This window comes from Pteropus vampyrus, unplaced genomic scaffold (genome assembly GCF_000151845.1).
Source record: "Pteropus vampyrus isolate Shadow unplaced genomic scaffold, Pvam_2.0 Scaffold20, whole genome shotgun sequence".
NCBI lineage: Eukaryota > Metazoa > Chordata > Mammalia > Chiroptera > Pteropodidae > Pteropus > Pteropus vampyrus.
Window position 1 is genome coordinate 13,705,765 of NW_011888801.1, and position 20,751 is coordinate 13,726,515.

Consider the following 20,751-nt stretch of genomic DNA (forward strand, 5'->3'; position numbering starts at 1 on the left):
ATATTTAATTAGGTTGTTTTTTTGTTGTTGAGTTATAAATGTTCTTTATATATTTAAGGTGCTGGAACTTTATATTTGTGATTTGTAAATATTTTCTTCTATTTTGTATCTTATTTTTTTCTTTTACTCGTTAGCCTTTATACAAAAGTTTTTCATTTTCATGAAATACAATTTATTTTTTCTTTGGTTGCTTGTGCTTTTACTGTCATATCTAAGAATCCGTTGTCAAATCCAAGGTCATTAAGATGTTGTGTTTTTTTCAGAATTTTATAGTTTTAGCTCTTATGTTTATGTCCTTGACCCATTTTTAATTTTTGTATGTAGTGTAAGGTAATGATCTAACTTCATTCTTTTGCTTGTGGAAATCCAGTTGTCCCAGCACCATTTTATTAAAGAGACTGTTGTTTCCCAATTGAATGGTCTTGGCCCCCTTGTTAAAAATCAATTGGCCATAGATGTATTGTTTTATTTTTGGACACTTAATTCTATTCCATTGATCCATGTTTGTCCTTACACCACTACCACTGTATTTTTGATCACTGTAACTTCGTAGTAAGTTTTGAAATGGGAAAATGTGAGTCCTTCAACTTCATTCTTCTTTTTCAACATCATTTTGACTATTCAGGGCCCCTTGTGATTTTATATGAATCTGAGTATCAGCTTTTCCATTTTTTTTAAAGGCCATTTTTTATAAGGATTTCATTGAATCTGTAGATTGCTTAGGTAGTTTTGCCATCTTAACTATACTTAGTATTCCAATTCATGAACACAGGATGTCTTTCCAATTATTTAGGTTGTATTAGTCTGCTTGAGCCGCCGTAACAAAATACCGTAGACTGGGTGACTTAAACAACAGAAATTTATTTTCTCACAGTTTTGGAGGCTACAAGTCCACGATCGTGTGCCAGCAAATTCAGATTTTGGTGAGACCTCTCTTCCTGGCTTGCAGACAGTCACCTTCTCGCTATGTCTTCATTGGCGGAGTGGAGATGGGAGGGCGAGGGTGAGGTAGAGGACAAGCTCATGTTTGTCTTGGTATCTCTTCCTCTTACAAAGACACTAATTCTTTGGATTAGGATCCTGTCCTTATGATTTTATTTAACTTTAATTACCTCCATAATGGCCCTATTTCCAAATACAGCCACATTAGGGGTTAGGTCTTCAATGGTTGGGAGACACAAAATGCAGTCTATAACATAAATCTTTTTAAATTTTTTTCAGCAATATTTTATAGTTTTCAGTGTACACATCTTTCACCTCCTTTATTAAATTTTTTTCTTGGATATTTTATTCTTTTCAAAGTTAATTACAAATGGAATTGTTTTCTTAATTTCTTTTTCATATTGTTCATTGTTAGTGTATAGAAACAATTGATTTTTGCATGCTGTTGTTATATCATGCAGCTTTGCTCAACTTGTCCTAATAGGGATTTTGTTTGGATTTTTTTGTTATATAATTTTCTCTTTATAAGATCGTGTCATTTGCATAATAGTTTTACTTCTTCCTTTCCAATTTGGGTGCCTTTTGGTTTTTTTTTGCCTAGTTGCTCTAGCTAAAACCTCCTGTAAAATGTTGAATAGAAGTGGCAAAAGTGGGCATCTTTGTCTGATTCTTGATCTTAGGAGAAAGACTTCTAGTCTTTCGCCATTAAGTATGATATTAGCCATGGAGTTTTCATAAATGTTCTTATCTATTTGAAGAAGTTCCATTTTGCATTGGAGTTAGTCACAGTGTACTGAGGGTACAGACTTCACAAAACTGCCTTCAATTCAGATACCAACCACAAGGTTTCTAAGACTATCTTCACTTCAGATCTGCAAATTTGGGGCTTCCACAACCACTGCAAATTTGGGGCTTCCACAACCACTCTTAGGTTCAATAATTCACTAGCATGACTCACAGAACTCTGAAAAGTACTATACTTATGATTACAGTTTTATTGCAGCAAAAGAATACAAGTTAGAACCAACTAAAGGGGGAGATGCATAGGGCAGAATCTGAGAAAAGTCCAAACATGGCGATTTTAGTCAGTCATTCTCTCTTCCCAGCTACAAAGTATAAAAATACAGAGTATTGCCAACCAGGAAAGCTCACCCAAGCCTTTGGTATCCAAAACTTTTCTTGCTGCTCAGTCACATACTCCCTGCCTGGCCTTTAGTCTCCAACTCTTCCTAAGGTTTATAACCAGTACAATTTGCTAGTAAAGCTATTTGGTCCTGAGCTTTTCTTTTTTGTGAGATTTGATTACTGATTCACTCTCTTCACTTCTTATGGAAATGTTCAGATTTTCTGTTTCTTGAGTCAGATTTGGTAATATCGTGTGTTTCCAGGAACTTGTTCATTTTATCTAAGTTATCTAATTTGTTGGTGTACAGTTGCTCATAGTATTCTTTTATACTCCATTTTGTTTCCATAAAGTCAGTAGTAATGTCCCCACTTCGCTTATGATATTAGTAATTTACATCTTCCATTTTTTTCCTTAGTCTAGGTAAAGGTTTTTCAATTTTGTTGCTCTTTTTGAAGAACCAACTTTTGATTTTGTTGGTTTTCTCTATTTTTCTGATCTGTAATTTTGTTATTCTCTACTTTATTATTTTCTGGCACCTTCTTGCTTTGGGATTAGTTTGCTCTTTCTAATTTCTTAAGGTCGAATATTAGGTTATTGATTTAAGGGGTTTTTTTTGTCATTGTTGTTGTTTTTAATATGGGTGTTAAAAGCTATAAAATTGCCCCTGAGCTCTGATTTTCAGCATTCCATCAATTTTGGTATGTTGTGTTTTCATTTTCATTGATTTTGAAGTATTGCTAATTTCTCTTGTGAATTGTTTTTTGACCCATTAAGAGTATGTTAATTTACATAAGTCTAGGAATTTTCCACTTTTCTATTTTCTTGATTTCTAGTTCATTCCATTGGATAAGAGAAGACACTTTGTATGAGTTCAGTGTTTTAAATGTTTTGAGACTTGTCCTGTGGCCTAACGTATAGTCTGTCCTGAATAATGTTTCCATGTATACTTGAGAAAAATATGTATTCTGCTATTTTTGGAGAGAATATTTTACATATGTCTGTTATGTCTAGTTGGTTTATAGTGTTGTCACATTCTCTATTTCTTTTTTGATCTTCTGTCTACTTGTTTTGTCCATTAATGAAAGTAAAGTATAGAAATCTTCAACTATTATTATATAATTGTCAATTTCTCCCTTCAGTTATGTCAGTTTTTGCCTCATGTATTCTGGGGCTTTGTTATGTATGTATACATATATTCTTGCTGGATTGACCCATTTACCAATACATATTGTCCTTTGCCCCACGTAACAGTTTTTGACTTATGTCTGTTTTGCCTGATATTAGTATAACTATTCTACCTCTCTTTTGATTTTATTTGGATACAACATCTTTTTCCCATTTTTCAATTTCAGCTTATTTGTGCCTTTGAATCTGAAGGGAGTCTCTAGTAGATAGCCTACAGTAGGATCAAGTTTCTTTTATCCCTCTGCCATTCTCTGGCTGTTAGTTGGAGAGTTTACTTCATCAGCATGTAAAATAATTACTGATAAGGAATAAGTTACTTGGCCATTGTACTATTTGTTTTCTGTATCACATCTTTTTGTTCCTTACTTCCTTCATTACTGCTTTTTTGTGTAATTACTTTTTTGTTACTTACCATTTAATTCTTTTCTCATTTCCTTTTCTGTGTTATTTTTCAATTTTTTTCTTAAAGATTACCTTGGGGTTTACAATTAACCTATTCAATTTATAACAATTTATTTTGAATTATTACCACTTTAATAGTATATAAGAATTCTGGTCTGTGGCCATGCCACCTTGAACAAGCTCGATCCCATCTGATCTCGGAAGCTAAGCAAAGTTAGGCCTGGTTAGTACTTGAATGGGAGACCACCTAGGAATACCAGGTGCTGTAGACACCTGGTAAAAAATAAAAAATAAGGGATTGTAGCTGACAAGGTCCTTGCAATCTTTGAAGTCAACCAAGGATTGCCTCATCTAAAAAAAAAAAGAATTCTGCTCCTATACAGTCTCTTTTCCCCTTTATATTATTGTCACAGATTACATATTCATACATGGTGTGCCTATGAAGATAGACTTATAATTACTGTTTACTGCATTTGTCTTTTAAACCATATTGGAAAATAGAAACTTAGAATACAGTAATACTGGCATTTGCATTTACCTTTACTAGTATTCTTTATTTCTTTATATAACTTCAGGTTACTGTCCAGTGTTCTTTTATTTCTACCTGGAGGACTCTAGCATTTCTTATAGGATAGGTGTACTAATGACAGTCTCCCTTAGCTTTTATTTATCTCAAAATATCTTAATTTCTGCTTCATTGTTGAAGGATAGTTTTTCTGGATATAGAATTTTTGTTTGGCATGTTTTTCTTTCAGTGTTTTAAATGTGTCATTTCACTGCCTTTGGCCTCCATGATTTTTTTTTTTTGTTATACTAGCTGTTAATATCATTGAGGATCGCTTATAAGTGACAAGTTGTATCTCTGTCAATGCTCTCAGAATTCTTTTGTTTTTGGCTTTTAATGGTTTGATTTTAATGAGTTTGCAGATTTTTTTGCTTTTAGCCTTGTAATTTATTGATCAGTTTGGATGTGTAGATGAATGCCTTTCATTAAATTTTGAAAGTTTTCATTATTTTAAAAAATATTTTTCTGCCTGTTTTTCTCTCCTTTAAGGACTCCTATTGTGTGTATGTTATGTAATAGCATTTCATGTCCTGTTTTCCTCAACCTTAATGTTTTGTCCCAGGCATAGTGGGTTCTTCATTTTCCTTACAATGTTTTAAAGAAATACCCTCTCTCTAGTCCAGGACCAGTGTCCCACACTAAGAATGCAGGCTGCTTTCTTCAAGACCCGCTTCCCAGCCATGGAAATGGGTAGAGCAAGGACTAATAAAACCACTGTAAATCTTTTCTGTTGTTTTATTTTGTTTGTTTTGTTTTTAGAGCCAAAAGGAAAGTTTGTTAGGAAAGGGATAACACTCCAGATTGTGGTCTCCTCGCGGAGGCAGAGAGAGAGACAGTGACTATAGAGAGAGACAAGGACAGTGAGTAAGACAGAGTAAAGGCACTGAGAGTGGCCCTGAGTGTTCAGGGAATTCAGTTTATATGTCATTCTTTAGTTCCCCTTTCCTTTGATATGAACATATAGTGAAGAAGGGGAAGAGTTTGTAGTGCTAAAAGCCTGCTGGCTGGCTGGTACTTCCCAGCCTTTTATCCTTAGGTTCTCCACGGTTTTAGCCATGGGGAATGACTGTTGGTTCCTATTTCCTCTTCACTGGTATGGGGAATGGGTTGTTAGCAATCCTAGCAGAAATCTTCCTTTGTTCTAAAGGTGTCCTCCTGGCCTGGCTACAGGGCTGATCAGCATATTGCAGTCTCTGAATGTAGCTTGATTAACATTTTAATTCTCTTGCCTCCCACCTACTTAATTCCCCCCTCAGAGATTTTATTCCTTTATTCTTAAAGGGATGTTGAGAGATGAAGGTCTGTCTTCTGTAACTTCTTCAAAACTGAGAAAGGGCTGTAGACCCTGCCCACTAGGGAACAAAAATCTCTAGAAGCCTATCATAAGGGCCCTGAAGCAGAGAACATGAGGTTTTCCAGCATGCAGAAGTGGTAGGAAACCTTGCAGCCTAGAACTTAGCAAAAAGATTGAAAAGACGAAAGTCAAAATTAATAGTAGAGGTAATTGACAGTAAAGTTACATTTTCATGGCAGTTTGTTAATTCAAGGTGAAGATATCTAGTGAAAGGAAATTGAATCATTTTGAAAAGAATAGTGGCAGAGACACCGGGCTAAAAGAATAATTATTCAGAAAAGTCCCCTGATTCCTTGGGATTTGTGGACTTATCTATTTTTGGAACAAAAGCTTACAATCTTGCACAAGTTCATATGAATAGGTTGCACTTACTGTTTCATTTTCTGGAGGAAACTATAAGGGCTCATAAGAGACTGGTTTAATCCAAGACAGATATACCCAGCTGTTGATTCCTTGTAATTTGACAGCAGTTGCAAAACTTAACAAAACTTGATAGGGCTCTTTCTGTTTGAGTTGAGGGCTGACTTTCAATAGATCACAGGGAAGGAGCTGCTCTACTCTACTGGAAACCCTGAAATAGAAGCCAGTCATCTATGAATGGTTTAACACCAGGTTCCCCACAAATGTGTATTGTGTGATGGGCAAGAGGGCTGCCCCCTTTTTTGGCTGTGCCCCATTTCCTGGAATGAAGGGCTTTCTACACCAGACCCTGGTCCTGACATATGGTGAGAAATTTTACTGCTAGTCCAGAAGAGGAATTTTCCACTTAAATAGCTGACCTTGGAATCAGCTCTTTGTTCTGCTTCTGTAGACATACTTGCTACATGGGCCAAAGAGCAGAGTGATCTGGAGATCAGCTGAAGACTCACCATCCCCTTTGATTGTTCTGTCTAGATAACAGATGTATTGCCTAATTTCCTGTCTGAAGATCTCATACTCTGTAACTGCCCATACTGCATAGCAACTCCTACAGTCTGTAACTGTCTGAGGACAAATTAACCAATCGGCCCATGCCAAATAAATCCTACAAAAGCAAAATTGCCCCTGAGCTCGGCACCCAGATCTTCTGGGACCGCCGGCGTAATAAACATGAGTTCTCCAACTCTCCGAGTGGTGCTTGGTTTCTCACCGGTCTGATTTTGCAACATTTCTGTAACAGTCCCAGTCTTACAATGGGAAAAGTAAGTTATCTTACGTTATTTTAGGCTGGCTATTTTTCCTGTCACTGTGCCGTTAGCATTGGAGAGGCCCATGGGATGGGTCAGGACAGAGTAGGTAGCCCTAGTATCTAGTAAAAGGTCAGTTTTCCTCCCTGCCATGTCTAGGGTGACCTGAGACTCGCCTGTTGTGATTGCAATGATTTCTCTAGAACAAGCCGGCAAGTTGCTTGGGCCTCTGTTGTTGCAGGAGAGCAGCTCTCTCATGAGAGGCTTGCTATAAGGGGAGAGGGCTTCTCATGAGAGGCTTGCTATAAAGGGAGAGGGCTTATGAGGTTCACCGCTCCCCAGCTTTCCAGGGCTAGATGGATACTCGCTCTTCTAGTACCCTCCTTTCTTGCAGTTAGCGCATTTATTATACCCAGTCCCAACGATGCCAGCCATGACCGACCAAGGTTGAGGGTCTCCAGTCCTGAAAGAGTTGTTTTGTTTTTTGTTTTTGCCTCGGGTCACCTCGAGATGGTGGTCCCTGTATTATGGCAGATAAAATTTGCGCCTTTTTGCGCTCTGCTTCTTTCTCTGCCCATTCCCAGTTTTTGGACATCTTAAAGATCTCTGGCACCAAGGCAGCCTACAGGGTTGAGGTCTAGGCCCCATCTTTTGGAGCTTCCTTTATAATATTGGGCACAGCCTGAGTTATGAAATGTATAGCCAGGAGTGTCTGGCCCTCAGACTTTGGGCCAATGTTAGTATATTCTCTAAAAGCCTCAGAAAACTGGTTAAGGCAACATAAAACACAAAATTACTTTGATGAAGCACAGAATCCTTGTTTTCTACTCAGAAAACTTTTCCATAACATCAGCAGCAGAACAATAGTCTAAGAAACATTAAAAGCAACTCTAGCTTACTTTTGACATTTAAATTTCCAGCCTTGTTTAGCTTAATCACATAAAATTTCCTCTCAGGATTTCTCTTCACAAACCTACAACTTCCCTTATTCCTTCAGTTTGCCTCTTTTCACTCATTCAGAAATAACCGACTTTAAGACAAACACCTTTCCTTCAGTTTCCTTCAAAATATATGTCCTTACTTTATACCTTCTGTTAGCAAAAACATACATTTTCCTTTCTATCATAATTAGAATTCTTAACTCTATCATATTATATATATAATACTGACAAATACAGATCAGAGGTCATGCACATTATTTCCCCATCGTCAGTATTTGTAACTTCCCTGAGGGTGCATATTTCGTTTTCTCTGGGGGCGATGAAGTAGATGAGGTTACCAGAGAACTCAATTTCCCCTGAGTGTGAGGGTAAAGGGGGAGAAGAAAAGTCCTGATTATGTTGAGATCTCCTGGAAGGCGCTCCTGTGATTGGGCCATCTAGTAAATCTGGGTCTTGGTAAAGATGCATAGAAGCTCGTACATAGGGAACTTCTTCCCACTTTTCTCTTTCTTGCAAAATAGATCTAATTGTGGGAGAGTATTGTAGTTTAGGGAACCATTTATAGACCAAACTTCTTGATCCCCCTCCCATCATTAGTTTGGAAGGAGGAGGGGCCTCTCTGGGTCCTCACTGCTGACAGCTGGGCGTGGGGCTGCAAGCTGGAAAGTGCCTGTGCCGCTGTAGAAGAAGGAGAAAATATATTCTTCCCTTAGGGGAAATTAAACCTGGGTACCCTGAACCTTAACCCTTAAGATACCTGAGAACACAATCCTAGCTGAACCTGAATCTGAAAGCACAGAGCTCCAGAGGCTCTGTGGCGAAGTGCTGCCTGGAAAGGCAGAAGGTGGGGGAATGGTAGCACGTGTCTGGCCCACTACTGCTAGGAGTGTGCACAGGGATTTACCTGTGGCTCCTACAACCAGAATGTAGGCGGTGGGTCCTGGGCTCCCCATTGTCAGAGGGGGAATGACAGCACCAGTCTGGGTTGGCCGCTGCCCTGAGCATTTGCAGGGATTTACCTGTGGCTCCAAGGGAGAGAAACAGAGACACAGAAATTCAGGGATAGCAACAGAAGGCTAGCTTTTCGGGGTGGGGGGGGCATATTTCCTTGAAGTCCTGCACTGTAGGGGATGCAGGCCAGGGAACCCGATGCAGTCGGGGCACTCAGCTCTGAACTGTTTGGACCCTCTCTGAAATTGCTCTGGAGTCCTGGAACTAATTCAGAAATGAGGACAGGATAGATTGGGACGAGTTAGAAAAGTTCAGTGGAGCTGCTACCGCGACCCAGCCTCTTCCCCATTAGAGTTCCTGCTGGAGGAACAGGGAAGGAGGGAAAGGCTAAAGGGCAAGATCTGGAGTATGCCCCCGCATGCTTCTGTAGCCCACTGCTTCCCGGGTTGCAAGACCCCAGCCAAAATGAAAGCAAGGGGCCAAGAGGAGGGAACAGAAGATTCCCACAGAGGCTTACCCATCCTATTGTGGCCGAAAGGTGCTGCACAGTCTTTTAATTTGGAATTTGGACAGGGTCCCTCAGTAGGTCTTCTCTGCAATTCCGCTGGTGACACCGAGTCAGGGAAGTTAGAGGAAGAAAAGTAAGAAAAGTAGACAGGACCAGTGGACTCCTGCTCCATTAGATGACAAGTCTCTCACCAGCTTCTTAGAAACAGCATCAACCATTTGCCCAAGGCCAGTTGATCTTCACGGCATAGGGAAATGAATCCCAGCCACCCTCAGATGAGAAGAGCAATGGCGAACTTGGGTGGGATGAGTTTATGTTCTTTGATCTTTTCATGGACAGGGCAAATTTTCCCAAGTTGCGGGGAGACCAAGCCCTGGACTGAGAGAAAAAGAAGGTCTTTAGGTGGAGAATGTAGAAAGGATTCAACACACATGCGAAAATTAGAGTCAAAAGGAAAGTTTATTAGAAAATAGGTAACACTCCACAGACAGAATGTGGTCTCCTCTCAGAGGCAGAGGGAGGGACAGTGAGAAGGACAGTGACAATAGATGAGGACAGTGAAAGAGAAAGAGTAAAGGAACTGAGAGGGACCTCTTTTTAAATTGCCTTTCTTGATTCTGTATTCACTTGGTTGTATACCTTTGACTATTTTCCATATTTCCAAAGTTTATTTTGATTATTTTTGCTCTGCTTTTTGGTGTTTCTGTGGAACTATCTACTCTGCCATTTTTACTGACATTACAGCCTTTTATCATATTCTTGGAACATGTATTTTGCTAATTTATATGGAGCAATATAGAGTTATTTTTGCTCTAAAATTAAGCAGTATATAAAATATCCTGCTATTCCTATCAGTTATATAAAATTTGAGTATTCACCAGTTGTGTTTCTTATATGTATTCAAAAACATTTTATATATTTGTATCCTGTTTTTTAACTTCTTTATTGAGATATAATTCACTGCCCACTTAAGTGTACAATTCATTTTTTATTCAAAGGTCTTGCAACCATCACCATGCTATTAGAACATTTTTTCCCTCCTTAAAGAAGCCCTACACCCATTAGCGTTCAGATCTCATTATGAACCGATTAGCTTTCAATTCTCATTCTTCCCTGTCATGTTCTCCCCCAGCCCTAAGCAACCACTAATCCACTTTCTCCTTATATTTGCTTCTTCTGAACATTTCATACACAGTTGACCCTTGAATGGCATGGAGGTTAAGGTCACTGACCTCCACCCTGTGCAGTTAAATATTTGCTTATAGTTTTGACTCCCCAAAACTTAACTACTAATAGCCTACTGTCAACCTTACTGATAATATTGTTGATTAACACATATTTTGTTGTATGTTATATGTATTATATGTTATATTCTTATAACAAAGTAAGCTATAAAAAAGAAAATGTTAAGAAAATCATAAGGAAGAGAATATACTGTGGAATAAAGGGAGAAAAGGAATTTTTGATAACCAGAGGGTAGGCTTTGGCAGAGACTGGTGCTCACCACCATTCTGAAGTCTGCCTCCCCACATTTCCCAGTTCCCTTACAACTGGGCAGGCCCTTATGACTAATTCTGCCAGTGGCCTTAGAGAAGAAGTGATACGTGTCATCCAGGGTATTAAGAAAATCATAAGAGTATTTATTGAAAAACTTCCAAGTGGACCTGTGCAGTCCCAGCCAGCCTGTGTCATTCAAGGTTCATCTGTAAATGGAATTATATAGTATGTGGTCTTTTGTGGTGGCTTCTTTTACATAATGTTTTCAAGTATCATCCATACATGTATGATCTGTCTGTACTTTATTTCTTTTTAGTGCCAGATAGTATTTCACTGTACGGATATACCACATTTTGTTTCTCCATTCAGCACTTGAGGGACATTTGGGCTGTTACTATTTTTTAGTTGTTATGAATAATGCTGACATAAACATTTGTGTACAAGTTTTTCTGTGGACATATGTTTTTGTATTTTAGTTTTAAATCTAGCTATTGTTTGAAAAGTTGTGCCTCTAATTTGAGAGTAATTTCTTTAAAATTTATTTAATTCAGTGGAATTATATCTTCCTTCTGAGCTACTTTGTATCAAATAACTCATAATAAGTACATATATTTGTGCTCAAAATAACTATTTTAAGACAATTATATATCTCAGATATTCAGGTTTATCTTTAGTTAGTCTAACTGATTGCTTTTTATATTATATATGCAGTTGCTATAATATGTCTAATGCTATCTTGAAGCAACATAAGAGAACTCTTTTTAAATGAGAGAGTATATTATTATCCTACTCTCATACTCATATATTATATGAGGTAGAGCAAATGAGTTAAACTTCTGGGTTTTCTTTGTCCAGTGGATCAGGACAGTAATCTGCCAGCAGGGACGTTAATTTGAAGTTAAGTTAATCTAGAAATATAGAAAATTTCTAGATTAATGGAGGCTGCAGGTCAGTAGAACAGAAATGATAGGAGGTAGAAAACAAAGAAAAAGCAAGAAACATAAAAAAGAAACATTAGATTACTGAAGACCAATATATAACGTCATGTATAAATGAGATAAACTCCTAAATGAAGAAAGGTCAAATTTTGACACACACACATACACCAACAACAACAATGTTTTTCTATAATGAGAACAGTTGTAGCTAACTTCCAAAGACTGAAAGCAAAGGTGTTGGCAAAGATGTACCTAGAAAATGCAAACATGAAAACTAGGATGACTAAACAGGTGGAGTTTAATATGGTGGGGAGAAAGAGTCACTGTATAAGGATGAAGGGTATAATACACATATTTAGATAAATAACTGTCAAGAAACTTGATACATGGAGTGGAGTTACATTGCACAAAGCTTAAATTGTAGAAAATAGAATAACTGCACAAACGCAATAGTATTGGGATATTCTAACATACTCCCCTAGTGTAGTTAAAGTGTTAAAAACACAGTATAAGCTTAGAAAATTTACATAATAAATTTAAGCTAATGGAAAGCATACTGTGGTTTACCTATGATGAAGAATATGCCTTTATCTTAGGTCAGGCTATCTGACAACCAAACTCTAGGGTGGAGATACATGTATAAGAAGTTTATTAGGATGTCCCCTCAGGATCAGTGTCTGTGGGGGGAGTAAAGGAATTAAAAGTTCACAGAGTGAGAAATTGAATCAGGTACAATTGCTCCAGAGGCCTCAGCTGGTAACTTAACTGGACCTTTGGCCTGGGGAGCAGCATGACCTTGGAAAAGGTAGCACTCTGTGGCTGAGGGCAGTTCCTGGAGAGAGTTGTTGAAAACTCAGCAACCAATACTGCCAGCATCTGAAAGAATGAGTGCCTCAGTCCTGAAACAGGAATCAGAGCAGACATAACAGCACCCACTGTAGACCACCCCTGGTGCCACTTGTTCCTACTTTGTTCATACAGTAAGTTCTGGAAACCATTCCTCTATGATTTTATTTGATATTTGCTCCTTGAGTAACTTATAAGAAGAACTTTAGTGGGATAAACTACTGTACCCACTTCTGCAGCTGGTCTTGAGGCCACAATTGGTACTCATTTTTCTGCTCTAACTTATTCAAATTCCTCTTACCCTTAGCTAATATCTCTGCTAATCTGAGATTGTTTATTCAGTAAAATAACCTGAACTTTCATCCTTTAGAGGTTTAATATAAGTCAGGGTGGGAGATGGGGTTCTACATAGTCACTCAGAGACCAAAGCTGATTGAGGCTCCACCATCTAGATAGGTGCTGGTCACTATGTCAGGGGAAAAGAAAGCCAGGTGGTGTGTGCTGGCTCTTCTGTGTTTTAGCCTGGAAATGAACACATCACTTCTCTAAGCCCATTGTCAGAACTAGTCATAAGGACCTGCCCAGTTGTAAGGGAATGGGAAACGTGGAGAGGCAGACTTCAGAATGGTGGTGAGTACCAGTGTCTGCCACAGTCTACCCTTCTGGTTATGAAAAATTCCTTTGCTCCCTTTATTCCACAGTTATCCCCTCCTTAGACAAGATAACCCAAAGTCCTATTCCATCAAGGCATTTAGTTCCAGGTGATACTTGGTAACGTCTACATCTAATCTAGATATGGCTCTTTTTGGTCCAAAAACATTGGAACTAAAATGACCAAATTATCTGGCCATTCCCTTCCCCTGCGCCATCTCCTAGATGTGATGGTCAAACAGGGCCAAGTAACCACAGTAAACAGTCCCATTTGGGAATTTTAAAAATGCAATATTGGCTCTTTGTGATATGAAATTTTCTTGGGCACACATTGTGAGTGTCCCTTGCCCTGGGGCAGGGAATATTCCTTGATTAGGCCCTGACTCTGATCTTTGTGAGGCGTGCTATGTCCACTGTTCTCTGTGGTACCTGTTTCCATCTTGTGGAGAGCCTTTCTTTTCCACTGTTCTCCTTGAATATATATGAAGTGGGTATTAGGAAATGTGCTCTTCTTGGGGGCTGCTCAGCTTCTCAGCTTCCTGTCTGTAAAATATGAGAGGTCAAATGTCACTTTAAGGCAGCCCTTCTCTCTAGATACTATTGATATTTTGGATAAATGATTATTTCTTTTGAGGGACTGTCCTGTAAATTGTAAAATGTTTAGCAGTATTCCTGGCCTCTGCTCTCTAGATTCCAGTAGTACTTCCTAGTGTGACAACCAAAGATGTCTCCAGACAGTGCCACATATCCCTTGGGGTCAAAATTGTCCTGAATTGAGAACCACCGTTTTAAGGTTAGAATAGCCACAGAATTGTCAAGTTTTTATGATAGTATAGCTCTCTCTCTGAAACTTAGGAGGCTTTTTATCTTTTTAATTACAGTTCTTTTCAGAGCATATTTGTTAGGTCACTGGACTTAATGTCTAACTTTAAGCTTTCAGGCTTCTGTTGGCAAGTCTGAAGTAGTTTCATCAGTTGAAAGATTTTATGTCTTTTTCTCTCAAAGGCTTTTAGAATTGTTTTGTGAAAATGATGTTTCAGAAACAGATCCAAGGTATCAGTGACTTAAAGCAGCATTTATTGCTTACTCAGATCTGTAGGTTGGCTGTGTGGCACTGTTCCAGATCATGGGGTCAGTCAGGTTCAGAGTCTGTTACATGATAAGGTTTCAGCATCCAGGCTAAAGGAGTACCTTCCTGGGGCACATTTTTTTTTTCTCATGGTGAAAGATAGAAGAGCAAGAGCCAAGCTAAATCAAGCAAGCACATTTAAAACTTCTCTTTAGATTTGATGACCATCACATTCCTTCGCACTCCATTGGCTGAAACAAGTCATCTGACTAGGCCCATCAATAAGATAAAAAAATATACCTGGGTTGAGAGGGGGAGACGTTTGAACAATCTGCCCTTTTTTTGTTTTTGAAGTGTTTGATGGCATTTAGCTTTTCCAGAATGGCAAGGCCCTGAAATTCTAGACCCATTCTTCTCTTTCATTTCTCTTTTTAAAGTGGCTAATTCTTTCAAATGTAGCCGATAGCCACCAACATACACTACTAAAGTTTTGCTTTCCAATATCTTCTAAAGCAGAGTCAGCAAGCTTTTTCTGTAAGGGCGAAGCCAGATAGTAAATATTTTAGGCTTTGCAAATGATACACAGTCTCTGTTATAGCTGCTCAACTTTGCCATTGTAACAGAAAACAGCCATAGACAATAAGTAATTGAATGAGTGTGGCTGTGTTCCAATAAAACTTTCTTTACAAAAACAAGCAGGCCTTAATTTGCCAATTTCTATTCTAGAGCTCCAAGTTTATTATGCAAGTGCTGTGCTTTTCCAGGTTATTGCAGGTGACAGTGTCATGAAATGTACTGCTACTATATAACCTGGATTATTAGTTTTCTTATTATTAGTTTCCCTGCTGCTAAGCTATGATCCTGTGTTTATGTAATAGTAACACCCCACTCCTGGCACCAATTTCAGTGTTAGTCAGAATAGACTAGTGTAACGGAAAAACAGTCCTGTGTGTTTACTGTACTGTAGTACTACTTCTGACACCAGATGTTTGGTAGTTTTTCCTATACCAAACAATTCTCAGATTCTCTGGACAGCAGCTCGGTGTCCTTCAATTTAACTCAATTCCGACACTATCTACCTGGAGATAGCATCAGATCCCAGAGGTTAAGGGCTTAGTACCACAAGACTGCCCCTACTTCAGATGCCAATCAGAAGCCTAGGTTGTTTCTGTGCTTCTGACCTACTCTATAATTTGGAGCTTCCCACGACCCCTTTTTCAAGTTCAATTAATTTGCTAGAGTGGCTCACAGAACTCAGGAAAACATTTTACTTACTAGATTTCCAGTTTGTTAGAAAGTACATAATTCAAGAATAGACAGATTGAGAGATGCACAGAGCAAGTTATGTGGGAAGGGGTGTGGAGCTTCCATGATCTCTCTGGGTGTCATTCTCCCCAAATCTCCGAGTTTTCACCAGAAGCTCTCTGAATCCTGTCCTTTTGGGTTTTTATGCAGGCTTAATTACATGGGCATGATTGATTAAATCATTGGCCATCGGTGATTGAACTTAATCTCTAGCCTTTCTCTGCTCGAAGGAGGTCTGGGGGTGGGGCCGAAAGTTCTAACATCTGATCACATTGTTGGTTCACCTGGCAACCATCCTCCATCAATTTGGGCTTTCCAAAAGTGACCTCATTAACATAAACTTAGGGTTAGTTGAAGGGTCCTATTATGAATAACAAAAAGCACTCTTCACCTTTATTGCTCTCACCACTTAGGAAATTTTAAAGGTTTTAAGAGCCAGTAACTGAGGCAAAGACCAAATATATATTTCTTATTACAAATCATAATGTCACAAGTAGACTATGCAGAGGTAACAAATAAACCCTGAATTCTCAGTGGCTTAACACAACTACGGTTTATTTCCCACACTGCATGTCCACTGCAGGTCATGATGGCTGAAGACTCTGCTTTACATAGATGCTCAGCAACCCAGGTTAACAGAGGGTTCCTTATCTGGAATGCTACTAATCACCAAAACAAGGGAACATCAGGATGCCCTCTGTTTTTTACTCCTGCTCACATTCCATCGACTAGAACAGGCTTGCCTAACTAACTACGCATGTAACTTGAAGAGGCTGGAAATACGTTAGAGAAAAGATTGAATATTACTAGGTTAGTTTTACTGCCTCTGCCACAAATGCATACAAATTCAGTGATTTTTCTCATGTAGTTGGCAATGGTTCTAACATCTGTAAAAAAGTACATATTGACATACAATGATGAATTTCAGGTACTGTTCTCTGAGGCATTTTTTTGACTTTTTAAATATCTATTTTTTAAAAAGGTGTATTTTGCTCTTAAGTTTTCCAAAATAAAGTGTTTAAGGTTAGAATTTTATTTCTAGACTAGAGTGTATGAAGAGTCATTAATCTTTATCGTAGTAGATGTGGAAGTGATATCAAAGCTTGTAATATTTATTCTTGAACGTGCAGTTTTACTTTGCTGAGATATTGTATTTTGGAAATAGTGGCAACAGTATATTTACAGAATAGCAATAATGAAAATTTTAATCTTTTGTTTCACTAAGCCTCTTGATCTTTTTTTTTTAATTTGATAAAGCCCTTAGTTTACATATCTTTAAAGTTCATCCATGATTGCCTATCAAAATATGTTAAAGACTACATACATGTTATTCTGGATATAGACATTACAAAAGTAATCATTGCCTTTTGAGCCAGCATTTTTTTTTTCTATTCCATTAATCACTGTTATTCAGTGTATGTACTGCATGTCAGTACCAATAATGAAATGTGTTTGTGGATATATGCTTGCTTTCCTTGTTCTCTTGGTTCATAATAGGATTCATTGGTACTAACAGGCAAAATGTGTCAAACTTGAAGCCTTGAGTGTTTATGCTGCTGCCTTCTTTCTAGTGATCATAGCACAGAATTCCTGGGGTCACATGGAAAATTCTTAACAAAGTATTATTTAGTAGCATCAACAGCAAGTAATTTTATAGATTACTGGCACCTAGACAATGCTGTCCTACCTCTGTAAGCAGACAAAAGTTTTATGAACAAATTTGTGTGATTTGGGGTGGGAAATCAGTGACAGAAAGACTGCTAATGACTATTTTAGTTCTTTAGAATTGAACACCTACCTGCCAGTTTGAAAGGTCAAACGAAAATTGCTTAAATTGACATAGAATGATCCATTGTTGATTTGTGATATCTATATAAAATTTATTGTGACTTTAAAATGAGATTTGTTAAAATGCCGGTAATTTAGTATATCAGCAAATATAAATGCTAACTGATGATTCTCTTTCTTTTTTCATAATAGTTCTTACAAGAGCTTTTAGAAGCCTCTCCAAATCACTTTTACTCTACTTGATCAAAAATTGCCAGCTAATCAAAATTCCCAGCAAATAAAACATTACTTCTCTAATAACTATGTATTCAAAAATTAAAATGCCATCAAACTAATTTCTAAAATTTGCCTATTATGATGAATCTCTCCAATAATATCAATTATGGTGAGAGAAATAATTAGCATGAATTGTTTTACTAGTGGTCTGATAACTTGTGAATGGCAAAGTATTTGTATATATCATAGCAGTAATTTTTTATTTTTATTTTTTGAAGGACTTAAAGCCCAGTAATATAGTAGTAAAATCAGACTGCACTTTGAAGATTCTTGACTTTGGACTGGCCAGGACTGCTGGAACTAGTTTTATGATGACACCTTACGTAGTGACTCGCTACTACAGAGCACCAGAAGTCATCTTAGGAATGGGCTACAAAGAAAACGGTCAGCAAACACTTTACTTGAAATACTATTCTGATTTGTTTGCTTTTGTTTGATTTCTTATGTAAATATTTAAGCCAAGGCGCCTAGAGTTAAATGTATGACACTGTTTGATATATTTATCAGGAGTTTGAAAGTAACTATAAATTTTGTTTGGAAAAACTTGGGGCCCTTGTTTATTTAAATACAAATACATAACCATCAACACTACCATTGGAAAAAGAATTTATTGTCATGGCCCCTGAAACAATATATGCCATTTACTTTTCTATAACTTGAAAATGAGTATTTGTAAGATGGACTCAAGTAGACTAACAGTTCATCTTTAATTGTAATCCTGGTGGGCTGTTAGTGATATTTGCTCATATTTCCATTCCCCTGAAACTAAAGTTAATAGCAATAGCACTTAGTGTAAACTTTTAAGAGGTACAGTAAAGCGGTTCTGCAAAGCTGATGGATAATTAATGGGACCTTTTGCAGGAAGCTGTTTCATCAAAACCCTTACAAAAAATAGCATTACTATGTGTGGATATATTGAATTATATTTATTAACATTAGAATCAAGATTGAAGAAAATTATCTTCATGAAGCTCATGAATTTTTTTTAAAAATATATACACATTTATATTTAAGAAGAAATTTTAATGAGTCCCAGACATTTAGGAGATGAGTACATCTGCACAGGATTTTATTGACTTTAAACTTTAACTTTTTTAATGTGGTAACTTTATTTAAAATACTCCCTGAAATAGAACCTAGATGTTTTTTTCTAGCAAGGAATCTGGAACAGCCAGGAAGCTATTAAGTCAGTCTTCAGGATTCTTTATTATAAAAGGTAGCATCAAACTGAGGATTTTAGCTTAATTTCCTTTTCTGAGCTAATTAAAAACAAATACTTTAAATATATACCTTTTTTTTTGTTCTTAAACATGCTGTTTTGTTTTCTTACTCTGTACCCCAAATTCTTATACTCTGTATAATCAAGCGACTTGGATTTAGGATGACTCTTTTTTTTTTTTTTTTTTTTTGAGAATTGATACTTCAAATGACCAACATAAAGATTGCTTTTGCATTTGCTATGAACCCATTGATTGTCACAGATATTGTGTAATGTGTCAGTGTCCTGGAAATGTAGATCTTGGAAGATAGTTCCCTACCAGAAATTAGCACCAAGAAAAAATGTTTAAAGAATTGACACACTTTCCTGTCTTAGATAAGATTACTTTGCTTTTTTTTTTGTCTCAGGAAACTGAGTCAGGTATAATGCTTAATATTGATAACTACATTATCCAGCAAGTTTAAACATGAGAATTTCCTTCTTTTAGTGACACTTCCCTTCCTACCTACCTACCCCACCTGTTTTAACAACTGTCTTTTATTGCAAGCTACCTCAAAGCTTTTTTGCAAAGTATGAAATAATGGAATATATTCAAACTTCCTAATAGGCTTAGTAGTTAGACACTTTAAAACTAGTTTTGTTTGTGAACCAGGTTTATCATGTTCTGAGAAAGTTTTTGCTGACCCAGACAATAACCTCTGTACTTGCAGCTTTCAAAATCTGTTTAAAAATACTTTCTTTAAGTTACCTACGTCATTTGTGTCCTGGATATTTAACTGAAGTTTGCCATTTTCTATAAAATGTATTATAATAGATTTTTGCCTAAAATGAAAACCCTAGAAGAAATTATTCTCTGAGCTGATTTATGAATATTAACTTTCCTCTAAAATTTTGTCCTTGAAAGTTGAATCACATACCATAAATATTAAAACATTTGTACGTATTTTAAAATGAAATTTTAGAGAAACTTAAGTTCCACAGGATTTCCAAAATTTATTTCCAGTTTAGCTCCTATGATTCTGTAATGAATTGGTAGTTTCCTTATTAGAAAGTACACTTTATCAAGAAGACATGACCACTGGTTTGACACACAAGCTGGACCTAGGCAATTGGAGATTCCCTACTCCCTCCACTGAGCTTGGAATGTATGTTTCCCGCTTGCCTTCCCCGCTCCCAGAAGCTGCTCCAAGGATACAGCCTTGATATGGAAATGTGGTAGTGAGGTAGTGAGACTGTCTTTACTGTGTATGTGACTGAACCCAGTTAGGGCTTCCTGTGTATGTGACTGACCCCAGTTAAGGCCTCTATGTAAACTTTTAAGATTTGATAGGTGGGTGTGGAAAACTGCTAGTCTTGTGGTCACCCCATATGTAAGTGTCCTTGCTTATTAAACTTGCCACCTACGAAAAAAAAAAAAAGTACACTTTGATTTCCTAAGTCCTCCAACATGGATAAAGGGTGTATCTTACTCTAACATCCATAACATCCATTTCTATCCTTTTCTTCTTTTGTTCTTATAGAATTTAGACCTTCCGACTTCAAAAATAATTGCCAGTTTCTAAGGCTTTCTTTTTAAATGGCTCATTCTTCCCCTTCTCCTATTAAACTGCAAGTACTTACTCTAGATTTTCAAACCCAAAGATATAAAATATCAGAGTGTGTTGTTAGTTTTAATGAAACTGGTAGAGGTCCTCAAATTACCCATTTCTGTGTTCAGCAAATTTTTTTTCAGCATTGATTAGAGCTCCCATTTAAAGTGGGAACTTTCATACTGTATTTAGCCAAAACTAACTTCTGAAATCAAAAACAGTTTAAAAACTTTAAGTGGAAAACGTAAAATATACTTCTATTAAGTTTTCTTAATCATTTGTTCATTCTCTATGCACTTGTTCCTTTTGGGATACTAGGGTAAATATAGCATGACGTTGCCAAGAAAACAAATGACTTCTAATTTAGAATAAACATAGCACTTCTCAAATAAATATACAAAATCCAGTTTGAAAATTTCTAAAGAACTTTATA

General features: G+C 37.2%; 1 protein-coding gene and 1 pseudogene across 6 annotated transcripts in view; both read left to right on the forward strand.

The window, feature by feature from the left end:
• Nucleotides 1-20,751, forward strand: part of MAPK8 (mitogen-activated protein kinase 8) — a 93,500-nt gene that overhangs the window by 58,081 nt on the left and 14,668 nt on the right. For all 6 annotated transcript variants that reach the window (XM_011355385.2, XM_011355387.2, XM_023527961.1 and 3 more), the window contains one exon: nt 17,729-17,894. In XM_011355385.2, coding sequence (XP_011353687.1) covers nt 17,729-17,894 — 166 coding nt within the window. The remainder of the gene's footprint in view (nt 1-17,728; nt 17,895-20,751) is intronic.
• On the forward strand, nt 3,809-3,927 carry LOC111736576 (annotated as a pseudogene).